General features: G+C 35.3%; 1 protein-coding gene across 2 annotated transcripts in view; it reads right to left on the bottom strand.

Annotated features, from left to right (window-relative positions):
• Positions 1 to 17162, bottom strand: part of kitlga (kit ligand a) — a 40409-nt gene extending 23247 nt beyond the window's left edge. For both annotated transcript variants that reach the window (XM_015352740.2, XM_015352741.2), the window contains exon 1: positions 16915 to 17162. In XM_015352740.2, the coding sequence (XP_015208226.1) occupies positions 16915 to 16929 (15 nt within the window). In that variant the 5' untranslated portion in view covers positions 16930 to 17162. The remainder of the gene's footprint in view (positions 1 to 16914) is intronic.
• Between the last annotated feature and the right edge of the window lie 9031 nt (positions 17163 to 26193).

Here is a 26193-nt window from a genome sequence, read left to right as displayed (position 1 = left end):
GGTGGTTGACAAAACAGCTTCATTACTTTGTATTGAGAGAGGAGTTTTACTTAAAAAACTAAATGTGTGTGTAATTTTGTTTTTGGTACAGTGAATTATTTTGGTTGGACACACATACCACAAAATGCTTAGTTTTGTCTAGTTTTGTTTTGGAAACTAGTGAGAGATTAAATTGCATTTAAAATGTTTTCTGTGAATTATACCCCTCCCACTTACAAACTTACTACTAAATACTTCTGAACTACTGTACATAACCCATAGTTTCCCCTTAAGGCATTTCATTGTCTTGTACCTACAAACTCAAAAACATAACTACTGCTGTGTAGTTATGTTACCACAATATCAAACATTCCTATTTTGTAAGACAGACTGCACACATGTGGATTCTTAGTTTAATGATAAAAGACAGCAATTAATCATGATGGACTCATAGGTAGAAGCAACAGTTTCTGATAATGTGCAAAAGAAAAGGTGTGCATTTCCAGTGTTACAAAGCAAATTGTACCCACTTTATTAAAAAACCCTGGTTTGTTTGTCCTTTTGATTATGTTTAATTGGTTTAATGCATTTTATTTTTATTGGTTTAATAATCTGTTCAACGCTCCATATATAATTAAATTATTATAATTGGTGGTACTTTACTGTAGAAGCAAAAAAGTTGCAAACAGGAGAATTAAGTCAATTGAGAGAGAAATGCAGTATTTAACTCTTAATAATAACTGACAAACTTAAAGGCATTCAGCTAGCTTCAGTACATAGGCTGCTTTTGCATGGCAAGCCAATGAAGTCTTAGAAAACTCTGGACCCCAGATGTGCTAAGCTTGTTGCAGTCTGGTTCTTGAGTAATTGTAGTTACAGTCAAATAATAGCATAACCCTGATGCAGTTTGGACTATAGGCACAACTTTCAATTTGAACACTATGAACCCCATACTCTGAACCCTGAGCCATGCAAGAGCATTTTTTTTATTCCACACAGCATTAGTGTTCATAATTTCTTTTACCAGTTCAAGTATACTATTCTGGCAAATGCACATCATCTCGCAAATTGGCAATTACTGCATTTCTGTACTTCTGCTAATAGATGTTTTATTGTCTTTATGTGATATCACACATTGAGAGTCGCATTAATCAAATGTTTGTAAGAGATATGTCTGTGGATAAGATGCAGTGGATGACATAGAAACCTTTTATTCTGTGAATGAAATCCTAAATACAAACTTCAGTTTATCACATCATCAGTGTAAAATCCTTCCTTTCACCTTGGAATGCAACAACTGTCCTAGATGTAAAACAGTTATTTCTAAATTTAAATCAGATTTTCTATGCTTTAAGAGCTTGTCAGATATTATTTCAAGTGCTATTTCTTTTTTGTATTTTAAAAGGCATTAAGAATTCCATAAATGTATATACTGTATATACTGTATATACACTGAAAAATTGATAACAGCATTTGCTGCTGTTTTAATTACTTTTAATTACTTAATTCTAAATGCAAACTACATTATTAATAAACGTGGACAGGAAGATTTGTAAGCTCTTATTCAGCCACATACGGCAACTAATTTTATACAATGATCAAGCACTGTTTATAATCAAGATTCTGCTGACAGAGACAGAAAAAAAACAGTCATGACAAAAAAATGCTTTGACTACCTGATGAGTAATGAAAACAGTATTTCCCTAGAACAAATTTTGGTTCTCAAACTTTTTGGACCAAGTACCACCCCTAATCTAACCAAAGCATCCAAGTACCACCTACAAGTCATCATCTCATAGGAACCCCAGAAATTCTCAATGACCAACATGAGCGCACGTGCACACACACTCACACATACATATAATTAATATTATATTAATAAACGTTATTTGATATAGCGCCTTTAAAGGTGGCTTCTCAAAGTTAAGAACAAAACAGTAACAACAACAAATAAAAATAATAAAAAAGCACCATTTCAGTGAGAGGGGTGAGCCTGTTTAGTCGAGCAAAGCAGATGTGAATTAATGTTTCGAGCCTTGATACAATTCACAACAGAGTCTAACAGATTTTAAATCGTCAGGCATTTTCTTGACGGCAAAAGTCTCGCGGTGGATGTTGCAATGCGTCCATTAATTTCTGGAGCAACCTCTAATTCGTGCAACTACACCGCTGTGTTGGCTTGTCATCGCTCTAGCACCATCTGTACAAGCTCCGACTCGTTTTATCCAGTCGATGCCATTCTCTTCGAAAAATTCATTCAGAAGCTGAAATATGTGCTCTCCTGTAGTTCCTGCTGGTCGCGGCTTACAGAACAGGAAGTCCTCATGGGACATACCATCAAACCTGTGTCTAATGTAAACGAGCAAATTAGCCAAATCGACTACAGACTCATCTAATTGCAGTGAAAAACATCTGCTCATCTTAACGCGCTCTACCAGCATACTTTTGATATAATCCTTCATTTCAATAATTCTGTGAGTGACTGTGTCTTTCAGAGGGGGCAGCAGGTCGAGCTGTTTAGCAGCTTTTTCTCCACACATAATAAGTGTCAGCTCTTTTGCCAACGGTGAATAAGGTTCTTCAAAAATAGTGTGGGGATTACCCGCTTTAGCAATCCGCAAGCTTGTATTTTTCTGCGTTTCCGTTTTTATTTCTGTATTTAAGTTTTTATTTCATGCGCATGGGAGCGAAACACAGAGACGCTCGGTGTATTTTTCTCAAATTAACTTAGAACAGTTATTAAATATTTTTCTGTTATCTATCATGCTTTCCTGTGCTCACAAGATTACCAGCATTCGTAGCACATATTTTGATGCAGTCCTCTGTTTACAACATTGGCATTGTTCCAAAATCACGCACATTCTCCTTCCTCCCTATTTGCTGGAGATACAGTAGCTTTTTTTTAAATACAATTGGTCACTTGCGTCCATAGCACACATTCCAATAGAGTGGTATAGAATTACAGAGTATCTCTTGTGGCCACTGAAGTATTAACACGCACTGTATCGTAGTACGTAGGCTGCGTATTCGACACGTATTAAAATACAAAATATGAAAAACCGTCCCGATTTTTCAGCCCACACAACATAGTTCCAGGGTCACTTGGCGTACCACCTGGCGGCACTCTGCGTACCACTGCAGGTACGCGTACACACAGTTTGAGAACCACTGCCCTAGAAAGTATTAATTCAATGAACATTCTTAATTGATCTGCCCAGTACCTTTATCAAAAACAACTTACTGTACATCTATACCTCTTTAAATAGAGTGGTATAGTACGTTACTGAGGTAAAAAATGAAAGACTTTGCTCAAAGGTACAACAGTAGAGTTCCCACACAGGATTTGGGCTTATAACGTTCTAGACTGTAGACAAGTCCACAGAGCCAAACCCATACACCACACAGTTATCTCAATCCTAAGAATAAAGTTACAGCGTTTTGAAAGGACATTTGTTTCTTCTTTCTACAAAATATTTTACAAGCTTTCCTGTAATTTAAGTTAATGTGAGCTTACCACATAAACATCAAACATAGTCATAATGTGTTGAGACACTGTGTGCTAAAAGTAGTGAAAGTTAGATTTATTTCCTTGCTTTTAAAATGTTAATAACTTAAATAAATACAACACAAATTAACTCAATTTCAATTCACAGTGAAAGAGGAACACAAAGTTGGGTTTATCTCAATATTAAACAGCCTAGATAGTTTACAATGCTGTTGTTCTATGTAATATCATTGTTAAACTGCTAACAGTGACAAAATGAGACATGGATAATTTGAATTATGAAGGTGTTTCTATTGCTTCCTTTCACAAAATTGAGTGTAGCATAATGCAATAATTTAATAACGTATTAATCCTTGTAGCCTGTAAAAAAGCAGCATTTTTTATAAACTTTTTAAACTTTAAATGCATGATGTAACAGAATAAAAGCTGATCTGATAAGAACTCAAATAATGAGTCAAGACTCCAAGGTTAAATGGGTAATTAATTTTATTCTAGTTTACCTTGTTACAGTATATACACTCATTTATCACATCATTATATGATGCTTAAACTGAGTTTACATGAATTTGGTCATCTTATTTGGCAATAAATCAGAAATGTGATGGGAAAAAATATCAGAAAAATTAGCAGAATACAAAACCTCAAATGAAATTACAAATGTCATAAATATCTTCAATATGTTTAGATTTTTTCATTTCAGTAGATGTGATCTGCAGAATCAGAAACTACATTTTTTTCCTTTTCTCACAGAAATGTAAAATTTTAGAAGAATTATAATTGTTTAAACCAAATTAAACCAACATTTTACACCACTGAAGTACAGTACCCATCTGGAATTATTTTATATCGTTTCTGTTTTGTGAAGGTTGAAGCCATTCAAAAAAGCCATATTTTCAAATTGATTGAAAATAATTTCCTATACTTTTTAAGAGACTTTCTTTCTCTGACCAATGATTTTTCACCAGTATTCAGGCATCAGTAAACAACATAATATTTAAAATTAGGTTAAAAATAACCAATGAAATAGAAAATCAAAACCAACTACAGAGTGACAGAAACAAATGAAAAAGATTATTGAAACGCGTATTCTCGATACTACCCAGTAATCATGGTACTTTGTAATTCTGGGACTGACTTTTTTTTAATATTAGGATGCACAGTACATATTAGGATTTCATTACTCCCAGGATCCCACCAAATGTTAGATACAAAATTCCATCCATACCATTCAAAGGCTTAATGACCAGATTGTTAAACTAAGGTCCTGATTTCATGTCCAAAGGATAGCACCACCAGCACAACTATGTTCCATGTCACCATACTGGGTGGTATACTGGTTTTGTCACCTACTCAAACATCAACACCACTTACAGAAAAACCTAACCTGTATGATAATATATTGCGACTGATAGAGGTGCTGTGTAATGTGCATAGCCTCTCAAAGATACATGCAATACATACTAGACCCTTTGCATACCAGTTTGACTCCTAGCACTTATTTCCAAATTCACCTGTTATTGGGAAATTTTTAGTGCTTAATCAAACCCTTATAATAAGAATCAATTGCAATTATTTGTTGCTGGATATTTGATGAAAGCTTGTTTATTTGCTTTTAGCCATCATCTCCTTGTGACAAATAATTCAGTTAATCATTGAAATATCTGTTGCAGCACTTCACAAACTGAAAAGTGCTTTGAAAGCAACTTTGTCATTAACTTTTTGTCTTCTTAAATAAAATGGATTGTTACACTTTTCACTTAAATTTTAAAAGCTAGTCAAAATCAAAACATTGGTACACTAATAAAAAATAATTTACTAAAGCAAATTCCAAATATTAAGTTCCATTTTCCAGAGGCATCTTGTACTGTATTTATGGATAATTGTATTATCTGTAATTGTATTATAGCTCTACCTATAAACAATTTATTTATATAGTTTATGATGAAATCTGAGCAAAAGGTCATAACATAGGCTGGCATCCAGGGTGGCTGATCCAAGTGTGGCTTGGTAGACATAAGTCAAAAGCTTAGTGGCTAATTTCTAGTGTCCACCTGCACTACCCTACCTGATTACAGATTACACTTAGGATCAGATTGGCACAGAAAAGGTCTGTATGTACTCTGTCTTTCTGCAATTACCTCCCTAGGACTTTGTACTTACTTATCCTTTTGTATACTATCAGTGGTGTACTTTGGGTTAGAAATAAGGTGTCTGCTGTTTGGGTTAATTTACAGTGTATTTCCTTAACTCCTTGTTATTCTCCTCTTAGACTTGAAGGTCTTATTCCAACATGGCTGCCAACAGCTGTAACCACCTTGTTCAGCAAAGAACTCCCACTTCCAATCTTGATGGAGCAAAGTTTCTTCTGGGACAGTGAACTGAAGGGTGGCAACAGTTCAGTTCAATTAGTTCAATGTTTCAATGAGAAAGAGAAAACATATGCTCTTTGTCACTAGAGAGTAACCCTGTATACTGTATTTCTCATTGAATTATTTTCAGTAGAATTCTTTTAACCTTAGACTAAAATAGAATTCTGCTGATCTAGACATCTGTTCAAGTTCTGTAAAGCTCTAAGAAAAGATCTGGTTATTTACAGTATGACCCATGGCTGTGAACTTTTGTACAAGAGAGCCAAATCCATCAAACATACGGTACTGTACAAAGCAGAAAAGCTAGTCATATCAAGCATACATAGCACCACAACAACTAAAAAATAGAGAGACTTGCACACTATGGAAAAATAATCCTCCAGTTTGAAAACTGAGGTCCTTTGGGGATGAAGAAAAATTTTGATGGACACCATATGTGAAAGGCACTTCATACAGTAGTATTTCAATAGTGCGTTTTGCCAATAATTCCTTAAATATTATATTGAATCTAAGAATACAAAAGAGTTTCTGTATAGGAAGAAAATTAAAAAATAATAAATAGAATAGGGACCTACAAGACTGGTGTTCAGGAACAAGTGGTGGTTAGAGAATTTACTTGTTTTGATATGAGGAAAGATATAGAGTAAGTTCCCTTCCATGGACAAAGTGATAAAAAACACTAAATGCATTTGCAGACAACCAATTTCTCATAACTAGAACCAGTTATACTGAAAATGTCAGGCCAATATCCAAGATTTCAATTGGAATATAGGAGAGCAAGAGGTTACCTTGTTTGCTTGTTTCAAGCAGTGATCCAAGGATCTTGTCCAACTGCTTTCTGAAAGAAGCTCCCACAATCTTTTGATATCTTTTGGCACATTTTTACACAAAACAGAAATGGAAATATAAAATTCCACATGGTGTTTTTTCAGTTTTGTAAAACAAAAGGTGAGAAAAAATCAATCAGGCAGTGTTACACCAACATATGACTGTGGAGTATGACTTTCACTCCCACGAGAAACAAATCAAGAAGTGAACAAGCTGAACTGACCCATACATCTTATCTGCAATTGAAATGGAAACCAACTTTACGCACAAAACTGGTGATAACTGATACAAAAATAAGTGATATGTATTTGAAAAGCCTAATGCCTGAGATTTCTGAAAGGTAATCAAAGGAATTATTCTCAAGTTACAATTATAAACAATATTGTGAAATTGATCAGTAATATGAAGAGGCAAGTTTAGCTACAGCAACTGCAAGTCAAGAGACTAATCATTAGATAGACAGCAGTGGCAAAACTGAATGGAAAAATTAGAAATGTAACCTTATATTAACATTGACAACAGGCTTATCCCAAAATATCATTTCACACTACAATTCTGTAATTATTCAATAGCAGGGAAGATTGCAGGAACTATACAATTTCACAAGGATTTGCTCTTTGTTTTTCTGTTTGATTCCAGATGTTTTCTTCTTCTGTTATTTCTGAATCCTGTATGATGGTCAGAAATAGATATGTAGCATGTATTTGTAAATATTTTAATGTATGAGATAGAGTTGAAAAAAATGTATAAATCCGATCTCCTTTCTCTTGACAACAGCTTTAACTAACTCACTCTAGTTTATATGCAACTACTGTATGTTACCATCAAAAGTGGATTTTTTTCCTGGTTCACTCTGCAGTGCTTCTTTGACACAACACAACTGATAAAAATATCATGTCAATAACATACATATCCATCATGTCAAAATGGAATAAAGTGATATGACACATTGATACACCTGTTAATGAGATCAGTTAAGTACACAGTATATCCACAGCCATAAAAGCATCATTATTTTGAATGAGTCACTTTCAGTGTATGGAAATAAAAAAACAGGGGAGTTTGACACTATTGCCTTCTGACTCTCTGATGTAACTAGCACTCTGGCACTCAGTAAAGCTTATTTATGAACTGGTAAAAGGCAAAGACAGTTAATAGCCTTTACCACCTTGGTAAAACAGATGGTAGGCATAATAAATAACCCTCCGATCCCCAATATCTTACCACAGCTACAACTCTTATGATGAAAAGATAATAATGACTAGATAATTTATACCTTAAATCCTAAATCTCAATTGGAATGAATTATACACACATATTTTTTTGTTTGTTTTCAATCACAATTATTGACAATTATCTTCATATGTGATGAAGTAACAGAAAACAAAGAACTGTAATAAGACCACCAGCAACCTGAGGTTATAAAGGTTGCAAAGTGTGGTCTCTAACCCTGGGATAAATGTTTACTACATTTCTCACAGTACTTTACTGGAATAAAATTTCAGTAATTAAATTGCTTTTAAAAGCCAAAATCCTGACACAAGATCAGATTTATTAGGCATCAGTGCCGGTGATGTTGATTTGCACAAAAGTTGTTTGCATAAATATTTTGTGCATTCCACAGCAATATTTATCTATTCTGAACTTATTAAGTGCACTACATAACATAATTTAATGTATTTATGGTTTTCTGAGTGCTGACAAAGAAGATTCAGAAGTGTATACCCCATAATTATTACAAGTCACAGACTTGGATTTCCTAACATTTGCATTACCTGCACACAAAAACCAAAACTGGCACAATTCAGAAATGGATGGTATCATAGATAAACACAAAAACAAATTACAAAAAAGTGCTTCTTTATTATTATCACAAACTAAAATATTGGTTTTTGAACAGCCATTTTGGCCAGGACACCAGGGAAACATCCCAATTCTTTTCTTTACTCTTTTCAAGAAACACCCTGGTATTTTTAACGTCCACAGAGAGTCAGGACCACGGTTTTACGTCTCATCCAAAGGACGGCGCCATTTTTCACAGTAGAGTGTCCCCGTCACTATACTGGGGCATTAGGACCCACACAGGACCCACACATGTTGAGCACCCCTACTGTGCCCACTAACATCCTTTCCAACAGCAAACTTAGGTTTCCCAGGAGATCTCCCATCCAGGTACTGGCCAGGGTCACAACTGCTTAGCTTCAGTGGGTAGTCAGTTGGAGGATGATATAACTGTTGGCTGTATAGTACATGGGCACCGGTTTTGAATTTTTGCAATGTCATTTATTTCTGCTAAAATTACTATCTCAGATTTCATAAAAACTTTCAATATTGTGGTACAAAGTATCTAGACATCTTAATGTTGCTAATCCATGCATTATCACTATACTGTTTATTCTGGTGAGGATCATAGCGAGGCAGAGCCTATCCCCTAATGTTAGGGTGCAAAAATGAGAGTAGAAAAGAACATCTGAGAAAATCAAAAACCCACATGAACACAGGAGAGCTGACAAACTTCATACATCCAGATACTGTGGCTGGAATTGTACTCAAAGACCTAAAGTTGTAAGGCAGAAGGGCCAACCATGACACCCCTGTGTAGCCCCTAACACAGCCAAAACAAAATCCTGCACTAAGTTTTAACATTACACAAATTTGTAAAAAAGCCCCCAAAAAACCATATGCATGTCTGGGGTTGCCCTTTTAAGACAATTGTATATCTTTGCCAGGAATAAACCGGTTTTGTGAGAATTATGAAGTCCAGGATTAGGAAGTTAGAGAGCTGAAAAGCAAGGGGTAAACAAATCTTAGTGTCACAGACATACAGTACAGAGTCTCAATTTTATAACACTACTATAGACAATGGGTGATATTTAATTAATCTGAAGTGAGTACGACTACACAGTACAGACCTTTTTCATTGAACAAAAACGTTTTGCATGAATGTTCTAAACCAGTAGTTATTAACCTTTTAAAGCAGCCTGCACCCCAACGAAATATGTTTTCATAACCATTATCTAAAATATTTGAAGTAAGATATAGAATTATTGAATGAAAGAGATATTTTATATACTGAGAATTGAGAATCACAACTCTAGACCAATCACCTATCCCACATACTGCATGCAGGCTGGTATGTCTAAGATTACAAACACTGAAATGATGCTAAATTAAATTTTAACTGCAAGACCAACTCTACACTCCCAAATATTTTAATCGCAGTATGAAGTTAATTAAAACTTATTTATTTTGTAAAATTGGATTTCTGACTGTAATTTACTTAGCATATATTTAACTGATAACCAGGTTGAAAATACCCCCTATTTTTGTACTCTTTTTTAGGCATCATAGATAGAAAGGGAAAGAAATGACTCATCCAAAGAGAGGCACTGAGAGCACCTGATCTTTGTTATGTCTTATGACAGAGAAAGAGAAGCCAAATGCACAACAGAACTTCACTTGGCCAGTACTAAATGTTTGGCACAAAGCATTCACAACACAAACTGTGCCAAACCAAGATGAGCAGATGTATTCCAAACAATAGGTGGAGAAACTGCCAAAAGTACCAGCTACTGTGAAAATTGCACATAAAGCAACAGGTCTCACCTATTCTAGAAAGTGATGTTTAATGATTAAAAAAACAAACAAATAAAAGGATGCACCACAAAAGACATGGAGTTTAAAAACTTAAGTTGTGTGGTGTCTGCCAGTGCAGGATGGCTATATGGCACTTGATGAACAAATCACGCACATTTCTAAAATAATCTCTTAAGGCTGCAAGGAAACACAACACATACAGCAAAGTATCCAAGTATCCTAATCGATTGAAATCAGTGTAGTTAGGATTATGAGGGAGACATAAACACAAACACATTATAGTCTGCTCTCCTTTAAAGCCTCCGATGCCTACTGTATTTGTTTATCTTATTTTCTTTCAGTGGCAACTTACAGTAATACCAGTTATTACTTTAAATCGCCGAGCACTACTTACTTCATCCCATCTATACTTACATCATGCGAATGCTGCCAAATATAGCTAGTTCTGTATATGAGGCTGAATCATCCAAATGAGTAATCCTTCCTTTGTTTCCTGCTTTTGGTAGAATATTTTAGGATTTTATAATAGTTATTATCAAAAAACGAAACCTCAAAATTATTTTCTAACAACAGGTAGGCTCTCAATTACCAATTAACCTGTGGTATCAGATTTAAATTTCTTCATTGCTTGGCTCCTTACTCTCTATCTTCATCTATCTTAATCAGAAATCCTATTTGTTACCATCTGCCATTCCTACCACTGCCAGCCCTTGGAAAATGGTTATTTTCTTTTATGAGTACAAACAAACATGGTACTTGCATCTCCTTTTCACGTAAAATTCCTAACTTTAATAAATGTTTTCACCCTTACCATTTCACCTTGCACCATAAATTCACCACAAAACTTGTAATTCCATGTCCATGGCAAATGTTACCAATATGGCTCTGACAGTAATATTATAACGAAAAGTTAATGTACACAAACCACACAAATACTAGACACCCTCCTTATTGTAACATACAGTACGTTTCAACTCAAAAAGATGAGTCATCTAAAGTTTGGAGTAAAAAACTAGGAATCTAAGATGGAAAAAATTAGGTGAATGGATAGCATATAGAACAGACTGAACATTTACTTGTGAAAGGAATAGGCCTCAACAAAACCTCCAAGAAATGATTCAGGCATGATTAGATGTAGATTGCTACTCCTGGACATAACTCTTCCAAAGAAAAACAATAATGGGCAGCTGTCCTTCAATGTTTAATTTACTGCTGTTAACATTTGACAGGAAGTATTTCGATACATACACACAGAATCTCCAAAACCATCATGCCACCATGCCTGCTGTAATGAACAGTAATGCTGTTCATTAATTGTGAGCCAAATAATAATATAGTTCATTTCATGTATTACAAAGTATCAAAATTAAATAAACTAAATTTGTGCAATTCCACGTTTATTTTTGCATAAAAACTAACTTAATGCTGATGAGAAACTTACAGTATAATAAGGATTTAAAAATATCCTAAAACATTTAAAATCATAGCTGAAGTACAATATGTTCAAACCATTTACAATTCCTCAGCTATTAACAAAACATCAAAATAAATGTAGATCAATCAATTGTTAAAAAGGAAGTTTTTAAACATGAAAATGTGTGCAAAGTTTTCAGTACTGATGTTTATAATAATAAATGTTTAACTGGATTAACATAACTTATAAGCAGAAACACAAGGATACAAATAAACAGCAAGAAAAGCTTCAAGAGAAAAGTGCATTAAACAATCCCCGCCTTTGATGCTGTATAAAAACAAAAACTTGTGACAGACGACTTTTACCATAATAAGGCCTGTTCAACTCAAAAATGCAACAGCAGAATATCCCTCTTTTTATCTTTGCACAGAACAGTAGCATCAAACTCAATAATGAGGCTTTTCAAGACCAGTAACTGTACCCAAGAATATAAATCGGATTTGTGTCAGCAAATTACTTGATTCTTGTACAATACAAAAACCCTGTTTTTCCTTGAACTGCATATAAAGAGCATAACAAATTCAATTTAATGATCTAAGAAACTAAGAGTATGGACAGTTTTGGGATTTGTTTTTCCTTTGACTTTTGACATTTTACTCAATAATCCATGGTCTCTGGTTGCTTAAAGTGAAAGAATAAATTTAATCTTACAATTCTTATGGGTAAAATGGGTAGTAGTATGACTACTGATAAGTTATGGCCACGATTAAAACTGTGAATCTGGACAATTATAATAAAATCCTTAAGAGTGGACATATTTTACCAAAAAGAATGAAAACAGATGTGCATTGTATAACCGTTACAGTATGTATAAAAGCTTGAAATAAAGATCTTGCTAATTATAATTTAAACAATATTTTTACAAGTTGCATCTATATGCAACACTTAATGAATTTAAAATACATGTTACAGTTTATCCTATAAGAATTAAATATTGTATGGATTTAAATACCTCTGGCATTCAGGTTTTAGATCAACATACACCACGAAAAGCAACAGTGGTCACAGACATTAAAGAACAGAAACACATGTTCTCTACAAGACTAGAGAAAACTGTTAACATACCGGTTAGTAGTAGTATTCTTGATTTACTGTCATAAGAATACAGAACTGGTGATTGAAAATATGTATGGTGACATTTTGAGTACATTAAGAAATGAGAAATAATGTCACAAAAGTCTCCCTTAGAACTATCCTATTGAAATCTGTATTTTAAAATCTAAAATAAATTAAGTCATTGCTTTGCTAAGTTCATCTTTATGATTGTGTGGCTTTGTTTATCCCCCCTTACAGTGTTTCAAGTTAATGTGCCAGAATCTCAGCCATTGGGTTCAGTACTGTTCGGACTAACCCTGTATCTTGGGAGTTCAGTACTTGTCAGTACTAACCCTAAATATTGGGATAAAAACTAAAATAATTTTAGTATCACCATGTGCTGATACTGATCTTCATAATGCATAACAGTGAATTAATCCAAGTCCTGTAGTTGGAAAAGTCCTGAAGCAACAGGCCAAAACCTAATTTATAATTACTTAAACTGAATTGGAAGTACTACAAGCAATATTCATTCAAGTTGACTTGCACCTTTAACGAAAGGTATTGTAATACAATGTGACAAATACAGTACATGTGACTAAGGAAATGAGCACTAATGTTCTAAAATGTATTTTCAAACTCATTTCAGTTCAGTCACAGAGTAAGAATATTTTTTTCTTAACCACATCGTAAACAGACACAGCATCAACCAAGTTTTGTAAATAAAAAAATATAACCATACTTCACAGAATACTTCACATTCTTAAAATAGAGCAATTTCAACACAAGACTCAACAATAATTCATTGTGAAAAAAGCTTTTTACCTTCTCTGGTACAGTTTAAGCTTTACTTAGTTTTTCTGTTACATACATCTACAGTACATGAACTGAATAATTAAATACCGTATGACCTTTACCACAACTTACCTGAATCTTCATTTCCAAAACAAAATAAAAACATATTGATTAATCCCTTCATTAGTGTCAATTACAATCACCTCTACCACACCTATCACTTCAAGGTTTCATGCATCTGCACTCCCAGCATTTAATGTTACTTTATATCAGATCACATCACAAATGGAAAACTCGTTACCGCACCATCACTACTTTACTGTCACTGACCTAAGGTAAAATCTATGTACAGTACTGTATAAATGGAGAATGATGTCACTCTTTAAAACACTAATTTGGAAAACCTGAACACTTTCTTAACCCAACACTGTAGTCTATTCCTGTATATTCTTCCTAGGAGGAAAGATGAAAAGTTAAATTGCTTCTTTAAGGCCAACTGAAAAAAAATGATACTGAGGAGCTTCCGTGTTATTTGAAAGAGCATTCAGCTTCCTTTAACCTAAGGCATACAACCCTGTTTTTCCAGTGTCGGGTTAAATGATTCCCCCTAGTCAATTCACTCTACCCCACCTAAAGAGATGGCAGGCAACCCATTTATTTTTGTCCCTGGGGCACACAGGTGTCCCAGCCCGGATTTGAACCTGTGTTCCACAGAGCTCATCCTACAGACCAGAGTACAGCAGGTCTTTCTTGAGTTAAAGGAGCCACTCCATGGTTTTAAAAGCAAATCATAATCCCCTAGTAAGCTCTTGTTAAATACTGTTTAGAAAACACAGATTTTTTCCCATACTTGTTCTTTATACTGTACAGTAGCTATTGTAGCTGTTTCAAGGTGATATCTTTTAAAGTGTAGTAACCATAAACATGAATGCATGGTTTGTCTTTATTAATCCAGTGGTATTTCTTCATAAACAGGTAAAATATTGTCATTACACCTCCTCATCAGTTAAAACAACATTTCATGTCAATAGTGCCAACTGTAACATATCTTCATAATCAGAAAACTGGCACTCAGAGAACCTTTAACACACTACTAAAGAATGCAGAGCATTCTAAAATGAGCATCAATAACTTCATTAATACAAAAAAGAATATTAGGGTAATTAAAATATGACTTCTCTGTACTAACTAAAACAACTTCAGTTCATTACATATGTGCTTACAAGTTGTATGTCAAAATGTATGGTTGGGTTTTTAAAAACAATTTTTGTGTCTTTTAATAAAATGTTGCTGAACAATTCTGTTGAAATTTCTGTGCTAAATGCATATCACAGTTTGGACTTTCTTGCCGTTTTCACTGTGAATGCAACTTACACAGGAGTGCATAATGTATTTCATAATGGTCTTTAAAAGAATATGATTATTCACATGTTGAGTCTGAAATGTCTTAAGAACAATGTCAGTTTTTAAAACCTAACGTTAAAATCCATAATATACTAAATATACAGTTAAAAATCCCAGACCTGACCCGCAAAAACACAGGTTAGAGACCTTTATGGTTTTAAAATAGGGTTCTACTGCAGATTCAGAACGAAAAAAAGCCTACTGGTACAGTATATGAAACGCAAATTTCAGAATTAACTGAACAGGACAGTCGCTCCTCGGTGATCAAGTACAGTAACTCTTGCTTTAACCCTCAGTATCTTTAAAAGTTTTAGCGTGTTCAGTTGAAGGCTGCTCCTTTCTATGCATTACTACGCATACTACATTTGTATACGTAAAGTTTTCTTACTATAATATTTTTTTATGCTTTAAAACAGCGTACATTTCCAGATTACAGATGAATTGTGCGGACCCTTAAAAGCAGCACAGTTTTTTGTAACCTCGTGGGTTCCTAAATAAGAAGAGTGTATTGCATTTTGAACTACAAGTGGAGTTTACGACAATTTATTAAGATTTCTTAAAACAATATACTGTATTATAATTGCAGTTCTTGTGTAGCTTATTTGCTTTTATGAAATTAAATATCTTGCTGTCATTGTAGACTTCAGCCATGCTGTTCCTCAAGAATCGCGAACATAAATCCAACAGGTTAAACAAAAATGATATAAGGTAACACTTTACAGACTCAGGCAGTTCTTTGAATTGTTTTTTTTTCATGTCATTGTGTCTCTTATTTTATCCTGAATTAAACATCCAACTGTTTTTAGAATCAAAATGTAGGACTCACCTACAGTAGCTTTAGACTTCATGCTTGCTAGACTGGTGCTTAAGTGCTAAGTACCTACAAGTGCTTCTGTTAAATTTTGTGGAATGATCGCTATCTAGCTATTAAAAGACGAAATACAATTGCGGTTTTAATCACCATCATCATAACTTTTTCTTGTAATTGTAATAGAAACGTGAAATGTCATGTTCACTACTGACATCCATGCATATTAAAAATGAATAGTGTATATTTCATGTGTCTATTCTCTTTCTTTATTGTCCAGCTCAGTTTAAAAAGTTGTTACATGTATCATCTTGACAAACGCCGCGGGCAACGATTCAGACGATTAGCCACGTTAAGTAAAGATAAATACCTACAGTAAACGTGCAAATTGTTCTTCGAAGATCATTGTAATTTACTTCAACATAAGCCTTGGAGAAAGTACAGTAAGAAATGCTTTATAGTGTCTAATACACTGGAAACGAATATTCACGGACAACCCATGCTACAATTTGAACATCCCCTCTAGGCAAGATCATCGTTTTCAAATGTGAGAGGACAGATGTTCTCCGCAGCTTATCTGTATTTCAACATTATGTAAAAGTGAAGGGGATAGTCTTAAATCACGTTTAAGTTACCTGTTAAATTCCTGACAAGGAAAAGCAAGAAAGCGTGTTAGCATATTGCTTCCAATTCTCATGTCATTATGACTACTACAGTATTATTTCAACAAGGAGTGATGGTAAAAGCCAAGCTTATGTGTTAATATGAAGTTCTCAGCAGCTCCATACACGAACTACATTTACCCAGTTCAAATCTTGGAATCTGAAGCATACTTATTTGGGCTTGTACGACCCACTACAGTTGTGAGAAAACTGTCGTATATTTTGTAAAGGTTGTTGAGAAATAAACCAAGAAGGGGCTTAAACTAAACTGCAAGCAAAGTTCATATAAAAGCACTGTGAAAAGTAATTACTCTACATCAATGTTACCTGAAGCCGCTATCTTGCACAATATACTGTACTGTATAGTCATGACTTTGTCAGACCTTAAAACACATTACACAAGTGCGCCGAAAGGTGTAATGTAAGGTGCAAAACGCAGAATTTGCATATAGACTTACTTTTGCCTTCTTCATAAGGAAAGAGAAGAGTTCATCCAAAGAAAATAAAACCCTATTTGTTTCTGCCTTCAGATTGGAGGGAAGGGATTCTCGTAATTCCGTTTAAGCATATCCAAGGCTTTTCGGCAAATCGTCCAGATTGAAAAATGTTTAACAACGAAACAGAACTGCAATGTGCAAATGTCCAAAGTTCATAGGAGCACATAAGTAAGCTTCATTCCTAGCGGTAGGAATATAAATATCCTTACTTTAGAGCCGCAACGCCTTTTATTCCAAACCCACTTTTAAGAGCCGCCCACTTTAAAGACTGTCCCTGCAGCTCTAAGCAGTGTCATTCATTCCGTAGTTGTGACAGGGTAGTTAAAATAGCTGCTATTAAACTGACGCACTGTAGGTTTCACTGCTTACCAACTTGTGGAGCACACATTTATTATTGTATCATTTTTTTGTGGTTCTCTTGGCTCTTTACTGTTACTGACAGTTATTAAAAACACACACCCCGTGCGATAGATATCAAGTACTTTATTTCTGATTTGTTTTTGCGTTTTAAACCAAGGCATTGAAAATGTAAATATTGAAGATTTGTTAAAAGAAAAAAGCCAAATTAGCGTGCCTTGTTTCATTGAGGAGTTTAGCATCCCACTTGTGAAACTGATACACCTTCTAAACCGTTACACCAACAGTCATGATGGTACAATGCACAGTAGGTAACTGACTTTTTCGAATTTTTATTTATTTTTTTCACAAGAGAGGGGGAGTCATGGATAAAATAAGCCCAGTTGTCACATTACTTAAATTCCTTATGCTAAACTGTCTGTTGTTATGTAAAACATCACATTCAAAGACAATAAACCTTGCTCCAACCCAAATTCACCCCTACTTTATTATGCCATGCTAGTTGTTTATCCTGTCTGGAAATGCTAGCTTTACAACCCATTTTTACACTTTATCTCTTAAGTACAAAATTATAAAATATGTGCCATCAAGGGTACAAAGGCAATGTTTACAGATATAAAGGGCAGATAGGATAAGTGGTTTTAATCACTCTGCAACTACAGTATTATGTTGTTAATTGAAAAGAGGAGGCCCATGCTATAGGAAGTTTCCCTTCAAGGCCTATCCATCACCATCACTAGCAGTTAATGGCAGAAAGAGCCTGTGAGCTGACTATACTTAGTCAACAACAAAACACCTGTGAGAACCCAGCTTCAGAATCATCACATCTGGGTGTCCAAATTCTACTGCAAATGAGCATTATGGGCAGCTACAGTGTTATATTGATCATTAACGTCATAGAAGAAAACTTTGTTATGCACAGTAAGTCATAATCTGAGACATGTGCTCCAGCTATTATTAAATTGAGTGTGGAGGAGGAGGTATTGCCTTTTTTTTTCCATTAGTATATATTCTAATGTATTATTACTAGAAAAAAACTAACAGTACAACTTAAATTAAATGATTAAACTCACCCAGTTTCTTCTTGTAGCTCTTCATGTATTTTTTTATATACTGTATACTATCCAATAAAAACTATTTTAAGGCAGAAATGAGCAGTGTGTTTAAATCCTAAATCCTGAACCTTAAGTAATCTTTAATTCAGTTGGTTTCTCTTTGAATCATATCCAACAAAACTGAAATATCTTGCAGCACTGAGCCACAGATATTTCAAAACTAAAAACTTGATATTAGAGGCCAAACAGTTGGAACAGCTTGGAAATGAAAAATAAATGTCTCAAATTCTTATATAACTCAGAATAGACATACAGTACAGTAAAAGGATGCACAGAATATATGGGATATGTGGACCATATAAGGAAGAAAACTTTCTTGCTTTTTAATCTTTGGAAATACAATAAGTACAATAGCAACAGACTTTGAACCTGATAATGGAAAGGAAAGTGTCAAACAGGGAAAATGTTAAGTTGTGAAATGGGTGTGCTAGCATGGGATGCCCTAGTGATGAATGAGAGCCTTGATGACACAGGAATTACAAATATCACACATTCTTGTTAACATGCTGCTAATGTGTTCTGAATTAACCTGACGCTGACCACATCACCTCCACCTCCAGTGTCTGATGGTCAAGAAAAATGGTAGCCCTTGCCCCCATTTCCCCATGGGGACCTAACCTACCTAACTGTGTTATTATTGCCCAAGTTACAGTCTCAATCTGCCCTGGCACAACATTAACTAAAGGGTTACCAAAATATAACAGATATTAACATTATTGAGATATACAAACAAAAAGAATATGCATTCAATATACTATCAGTTATATTAACTAGTCAAATCTCATTAAACATGGTCAATATTCAGATACTCATAAGTACATTATGTTACTTAGATCAATTAAATTGGGAGTGCACATCGACGATAGACTGGAATGGTCTAAGAACATCGAGGCCATCTATAAGAACGGACAGAGCCGACTTTTTTTTTTCTTGAGGAGGCTCAGGTCCTTCAATGTGTGTAGTAAGATGCTACACATGTTTTATCAGTCGGTGGTAGCGAGTGCCATTTTCTACGGAGTGGTGTGCTGGGGCTCTGGGATTAGAGCAGTAGATTCCAAAAGGCTGAACAAGCTCATCAGGAGAGCAAGCTCTGTCATTGGGTCTGACCTGGACCCCTTGGAGGTAGTGGCTGAGAGGAGAATGATGTCCAAACTAGAGGCCATCATGGACAACTTCTCCCATCCCCTCTATGACAGGCTTGCAGGAATGAAGAGCATGTTCAGCAATAGACTGATTCATCCACGGTGCGACAGGGAGCACTACAGGAGGTCATTCTTGCCGTCTGCCATAAGACTGTACAACGCATCCACCTTGTGTCTTGGCAGAGGCAACATCGACAGTGACCTGTTTCTGGACTAAACGCATATACACATCTACTGCTACATCTGTTCTCTTTCTTTTTCTTTTTTTTTTTCCCGTTTACAACCACTTTTGTGCAATATATGCCAGGGACCTGTGCAATACATTTATATTTATATTTATATTTATATCTATGGATACATCTATATTTATATTCATACGTGTGATACGATTTTCTGTGTACTGTTCTGTTCTAGTTTGCTCTTGTGTGTCCGGACTGTGAGTAACTCTTGTATTGTATTGTATGTATTGTACTATTATTATATAATTCGTAACACTGTGGCTGTGTTGTGTGTGTTAAGCTGCTGTTGCACTGCAATTTCCCTCATGGGATCAATAAAGTATCTATCTATCTAAATTGATATCAAACATTGGTTATTGATACTATTTGGTCAACAATAACAACTAGCGGCATCTGTGTCTATGTCCAGTCTATGCACGCCTGATCCAGAGTGCAATCTACAGCATCAGAATGTTAAACCAGAAGAGAAAGTTCTGTTGTAGCAATGTGTATCTTTTGGATAATTGGCCACAACTGTGACTTAGTGACTAGACATCCAGATGCCAGGAGTGGGGATCCATCATGGGAAACACTGTCCTGGATTGTATCACTGTCTTGAGAGATGCTTCTTATCAGGCCATCTTATCTTCCCTTTTTTTCTAACAAACAAGCTTCACTAGGCTCAAACCACAGTGAGGGTTCTTGCTAAAAATCTATAGCAACACTTAAATTTGTGGTTTATTAATAAGCATTGCTGTTTTACAGCTATTACTAATATAGATTTGCTTTGCCTGATTGCTGTGTAACAAAATTGTATAAAAGCAGTACAGTTTGTACTCTGTCTTTTAATGGGTCTTTCCCTATGAGACTCTTTCCTTCTTTTGGGACATTCCACTCACATGCTAGTGCTGGAAAAAAAGTGTTGATTTTAACTCTGATATTACCTCCACCTGTGCAAAATATTTGTTATTATTCATATGCTTTTGTGTGGTATGTGTTAGTTGTCCTTTCCTCATTCCTTCATTCTACCCTTTTGTTGCCGTCCTTGTTTTTCTTGCAGGTTCAGATGCTTTCACTTTCACTCCCTTCAACCCCTTCTCTTCCCCTTACTATGAAAGCTTTTTCTTTTTTGTTTTGTTTCTAGAGAGATTGTTCCTCTTTTTATCGTTGATTACTTCTATTATACCTGTACTTCTTTCAGGTTTAAAAGCAAAAAAGCTGAGAACAAGTAAGGCTTTTATTTGTCTTGATTGCATTGATGTGTGTTAACTGGACTCTGGGCCTGTAGTTCAGCTTCCATGCACCTGTGTACCTCCATGCATCTTGGTGTCCCCAATGCAAACCTTCTGAGCATTTCTTACCTTAATTTGTCCTTCATCTTCATGCACTGTGTTTCTTTGAAGCTATTTATATTGCATACACACTATGCCTACATACTGCTATATTTTGGTGTATTTTGGTGTCTTTGTCCACCCCTCCTTTAATTTGGGCTTCCATGCCCCAGGGCTTCTCCTCCAATTATTAATTGCCATTTCCAGTGATATGAAGTTTTCATACAGACATATTGTTATTTTGTGCTTTTCGTCTTAACAGACCACACAGTTGGTTCCCAACATATTCCAGTTGGCTTCTTTATTACCTGGAGTACTTCCAAAAAAAAAAAAAAAAAGGAAAAGGAGCCAAAGACTGCCAGGAAGTCATATCTTTTGGTTCCTGCTCTATAACACTCTTTAAATTGACTTTTATTATGTGAAGCAACCACTTCAAAAAATAAAGATGAAAAATGACATATTCAAAAGGAGGAACTCCTATCCTCCTGAGGTCTGTGAACTCTATGCTTGTCTCAGAGCTCTCGACCTACTGCTCAAGCTGAGGCATTTAATACAAGCATTCGCTATTGCTGTACTGGTATCATAGGCTCATGTTGTCCCTCAATTGGAGGAGTTTGAATATTCAGATGTATGAAAGATGAATACTCTCTTTGTCAGACATCTTTCACAATGCTCTGTGCTTTAATGCTTCTATCCTGGATGTGGCTTTCATAACAGTTTTTGATCAGTGCTCCAATTTTATCTCCACATATCATTGATCAGATCATGATAAACATGGGATCAGAGTGGCCTTCAGATCTGAAGTGATGGAGCTGTTTGCTTGGCCATATCTCTTCCAATGGATCTGGGAAGCAAATACAGTATAAGTACTACCTGAATTCTTTGACTTTGGAGGATCTCTTCTTCTCTGGAGTGTGCTCTATTTCAGTGCCTTCTCTAATTCTGGATTATTAGTTCCCCGCAAGGCAGAGACAGGGGGTAAACCATGAAGTATGTCTCACCTCCTTTGCCCCACCCACTAAAAATGTTTGCTGTAATGACAGTTTTGCTTCAGTGTTAAAAGAAAACATTTAAATTGTATTTTTTTTTGCTTTTGTATATTGTATATTTTTTCTTTAAAAAAACCTGCCACACAAATGATATCTGTTTGGTATTGTCTTTATGTCAACTATAGGGCTGTTTCCTATTTACATATCTGGTGAACTTGATTCTTTTGGTTATGAAACTTCACTTAACTTATTTTACTTTAAACATTAAAATAGGTATACAGAAAATTACTTACAATAAAAATCAATTTAAAAGAAAAGATATAAAACTTAATGAGTCTTTTTTTTTTTCATTTGTCCAGCTGGAAAAAAAATCAGATAACAAACCATCTTCAAGTGCAAAGGTTGGGAAACTTTTAGAAGGGGCTTGCCAAAAGATTCACTAATACAAATTAAATATTAAAATATAATAATATCTAAAACTAATAAATTAATATGCATGAGTTACAATTTGTTGAGTTCTCCAATCTCAGGCTCATAGCTTGACACTTTTAGCAGCACGCAAGCCTCTGAGTGTTCAGTTAACCGGCTAAAGGTGGGATAAAGAACTGACTTTATGTGTGAAAATACCTGTTCACAGAGGTATTCTGATTCAAGTACTGAGAGCAGTGAAAATACCACTTTCTTCAAACAGTTACATTTCATTGACGGGGGCTTACAGCAAGTCATTATGGAAATGCTGTGATTACACTCTGTACTGTAGCTTTAAGTGTGTTTCCCAGATCTCAGAGCTTCATGAGTCCATGCACTGTAATTTAAATAGCTGCAAAGCAAGATTCTCAGCACGCATCAGCTGAAATACTGATAATCCACATCTCTGGCATCAAAGCTGTCTGGTTTATTTAGAAAAGAAAACATTGGGATAGAGTATTGGAAAGCTTAATATCCGACAGAAAATTCTGATGCCAGTTCTCCCATGTACAGATGCAGATGGAGATTGGGTTCAATCATACAATATGTGTGAAGATAATGGCTAGACACATTACTTTTGCAACCCATTTTTCATCATGCAGTTCCAGGTAGTTTTGAGCTTTTATGAAAAAAATTATCTTGAATACACAGAGACAGTCCATACAGCATGCCAAAAAGTCTCCCATGGTTTAGCCAATGAACATTGCTGTGAAGTGGAATGCTGGGGTACACACTATCCTTCTCCTGAAGCAAAGTTTGAAACTGCATGTGCATCAAAGCACATCAAGCATGAAAATTCACTATTTTCACCACTGCAGTCATCACATTTTGTAGCTCATAATTCAAAATCTTGGTACAAATATTTTCCTGATGAATAATACAAGGAGGTCAATGTAATCCACAATGATCTTTATGAATCCCTTCAGTTTTCCTTCTGCCTGTTTCGACATTTTGTCCAAAATGTCTGGCTTTACCTTTAAGTGTGAAAAATGTTACCAGAAGCACGGACTCTGAGCTTTTCTTTGAAAACAGTTTGTTTGACTGTGTGCAGCTAGTAAAATTTGTGAGAGGTGTTAAAAAAAAACTTCCTGGCTTGTCAACATGTGCTAGAACTATAGTCAGTGAAGTTTGTCTTTGCCTCACACAAGCGATAGAACATTACTGTTTATTATGGCATTTTTTAGCAGGTTTAAGAACTAATGGAACCCCAACAATAACTGGTGAAAAAAACTGATTGGTAGCACTAGAACAAAGGAAGATTAATATATTGGCAAAAAATGCTGAATAACCAAGAATATTACACTGCATGCTCTTCTTCATAGACGTGTTTTAGCTAAGCAAGGAAAATGCTTTAAAGAGATTTATTGAATTTGAAACAAAGATGAAAAGATTCACTGAAGAGATTAATATGTATTACCATATGATCAAAAATGAATCACAGACCTTTATAACATTACACAATATCCTAGACCTGAAGTTGCAATTCCCATGCCAGCTGATGGTAGAAGTGTATGGTTATATCAGAGAATTTATAACTAAAATTTTAAAAAAAGCAGATTTCTTGGGGGAATCTCACACATTTCCCAAATGCAAGTAATTGTGCAAGAGGTTAGCTCCAACAAACAGTTCAGTGATTCTAAATATACTACTTGTCACAGTCACCATCCTCTCCTTCAGAGGGTTCTCCAACCTCCTCACGTTAGTTCTTTTGATTACCTGCATTATTTCCTGATGTGCTTTGTTTTACTTTCCCTATTTAAGTTTACTCGTTCCTACCTTTGGGGCTCAGCATTGGTACATGGTAGCTTGATGACCCTAGTACCAGGTTGCCCCACGTCCGTGGCCTGAGGGCACAGGCCTGTTAATGCTCCCCGACTCACTGAGCCCGGGGCTTGGAAGAGAGCCCCGTACTTCCTGGATTCTTGTCATCTTGTATGTGCTCCTGTTCATCTGCATCTCCTGATGGATCTCCCAGCAAAGGACTAATGGATTGCTTCCTGATTTCCCTTTGGACTTCCTTGGATATGTTTGCCTACGGATTTTCCCAACACGTCTGCACTGACCTCCCTACTTCACTGTGAGCACCAATAAACCCTGTGTATCTTTCCTGAACCCTGTCTATCGTCCTTTTTCCAGAATCGCTGCCTCGCATAGGGTCTAAACTCCAGCTTCCATGTTAGACCTACCCGGCTTCTGTGACACTACTTACATTTGACCGACTTTTCCAAGATTTTGAGCAGCAGTTTGCAGGTTTTAGAATACACATTTAAAGCTCCAGAATGTTTGCTGATTTATTTTCTCATGATATGGAAACAGAACCATGTAATTTACAAATAGAATTTACTGATATGCAGAGCAACACTTCTCTAAGACTACATTTAGAGAAAATGAGGATGCAACACAGTTCTTCAAACAACAGTTTCCAACATCTTTCCCAAAACCTTTGCAGAACCTTAAAAAATCATGTCTTTGGCAGTTCATACAGGACATTTGGGAGAAAATCTTCTTCTGCAATGTATATAAACAAATCAAAATACCAAAACCAAATTCCAATCTCATGCTCATCTCATTGTAATCCTGAAGGATTAATCTGCTCAGTCACTGAGGCCACACATCCACAAAATAACCTAACAGAACAGAAGCATTATCAGGTTTCTGGCAAACACTAAAAACTCAAACAGGTGAGCTACAACTATAAAGTTGTATGACACCTTTTTATTTGTAAGAAATGTGAACTTGCACATAACTTTTTTTTTATTCAAATGTTTTTGTTGAGGTTTTAAAAGGGAAATAATACAGAAAATAAACAATTGAGCAGAATTTCCAAGCTCCAGGTTCCCTAAAGTACCAACCTTAGGCCCACACACCCTAAACAATATAACCTAATAAATAAGGCAAATGGCAATTAAAGTTTATACCATGAGTGTAAAAATAATGAAACAAAAAAATGGATATACAGCAATGACTGGTAAAATCCTAGGATAGATACACAAGGTAAAATTAAACAAAGATAAGAAAGCATAGTTAAAAAGTAAAGAGGCAACAACATAACATAACACTCAGTTGCTTTCAGCTACAGGTATTTGAAAGAACCACAGTAGCTCATCAATGTACAGTAGGTTAAAAAACCATTGCCATTTCTTTAATTAAAAATTAATTTCTCAGTGGAATCCTTCAAAGCATGTCTGCTTTTTTCAAGTTTTATAAAGTGCATTATGTCTGTGATCCAGTGCACATGCAAAAGGGTAATAGTCCTTTTTCAGCTCCTTAAAATGAGATAGCATGCCAACACAGAAGTAAAAGCCAGAATTTCAGACTGGTATTTTGTCAGTGAAGTCTGTTGGTAAAATGCCAAACAAGGCTGTAAGCGGTGTGGGTGGGACCTTAACACTGAATATTATAGAAAAAGTATCAAGTACAGAAGTCCAGAAAAAAGATAGTTTGGGACAAGACCAAAATCTAAAGATCAAAACAGAGACAGTATTTTTCTAACACTATATTCGAATATTGACATTGTCCTTAAATCAAATTAAACTTGAGACCTTTGCTTTGGAAGAATTCCAGTGTAAAGCAACATTTGGATCAGCGTGACTTCACCTTTAACCATATTGGCACAAAAG

The sequence above is a fragment of the Lepisosteus oculatus genome, chromosome 7 (assembly GCF_040954835.1).
Source record: "Lepisosteus oculatus isolate fLepOcu1 chromosome 7, fLepOcu1.hap2, whole genome shotgun sequence".
NCBI classification, from domain to species: domain Eukaryota; kingdom Metazoa; phylum Chordata; class Actinopteri; order Semionotiformes; family Lepisosteidae; genus Lepisosteus; species Lepisosteus oculatus.
Note: the sequence above shows the minus strand (reverse complement) of the source record. Positions and strands in the feature narration are given on the sequence as shown.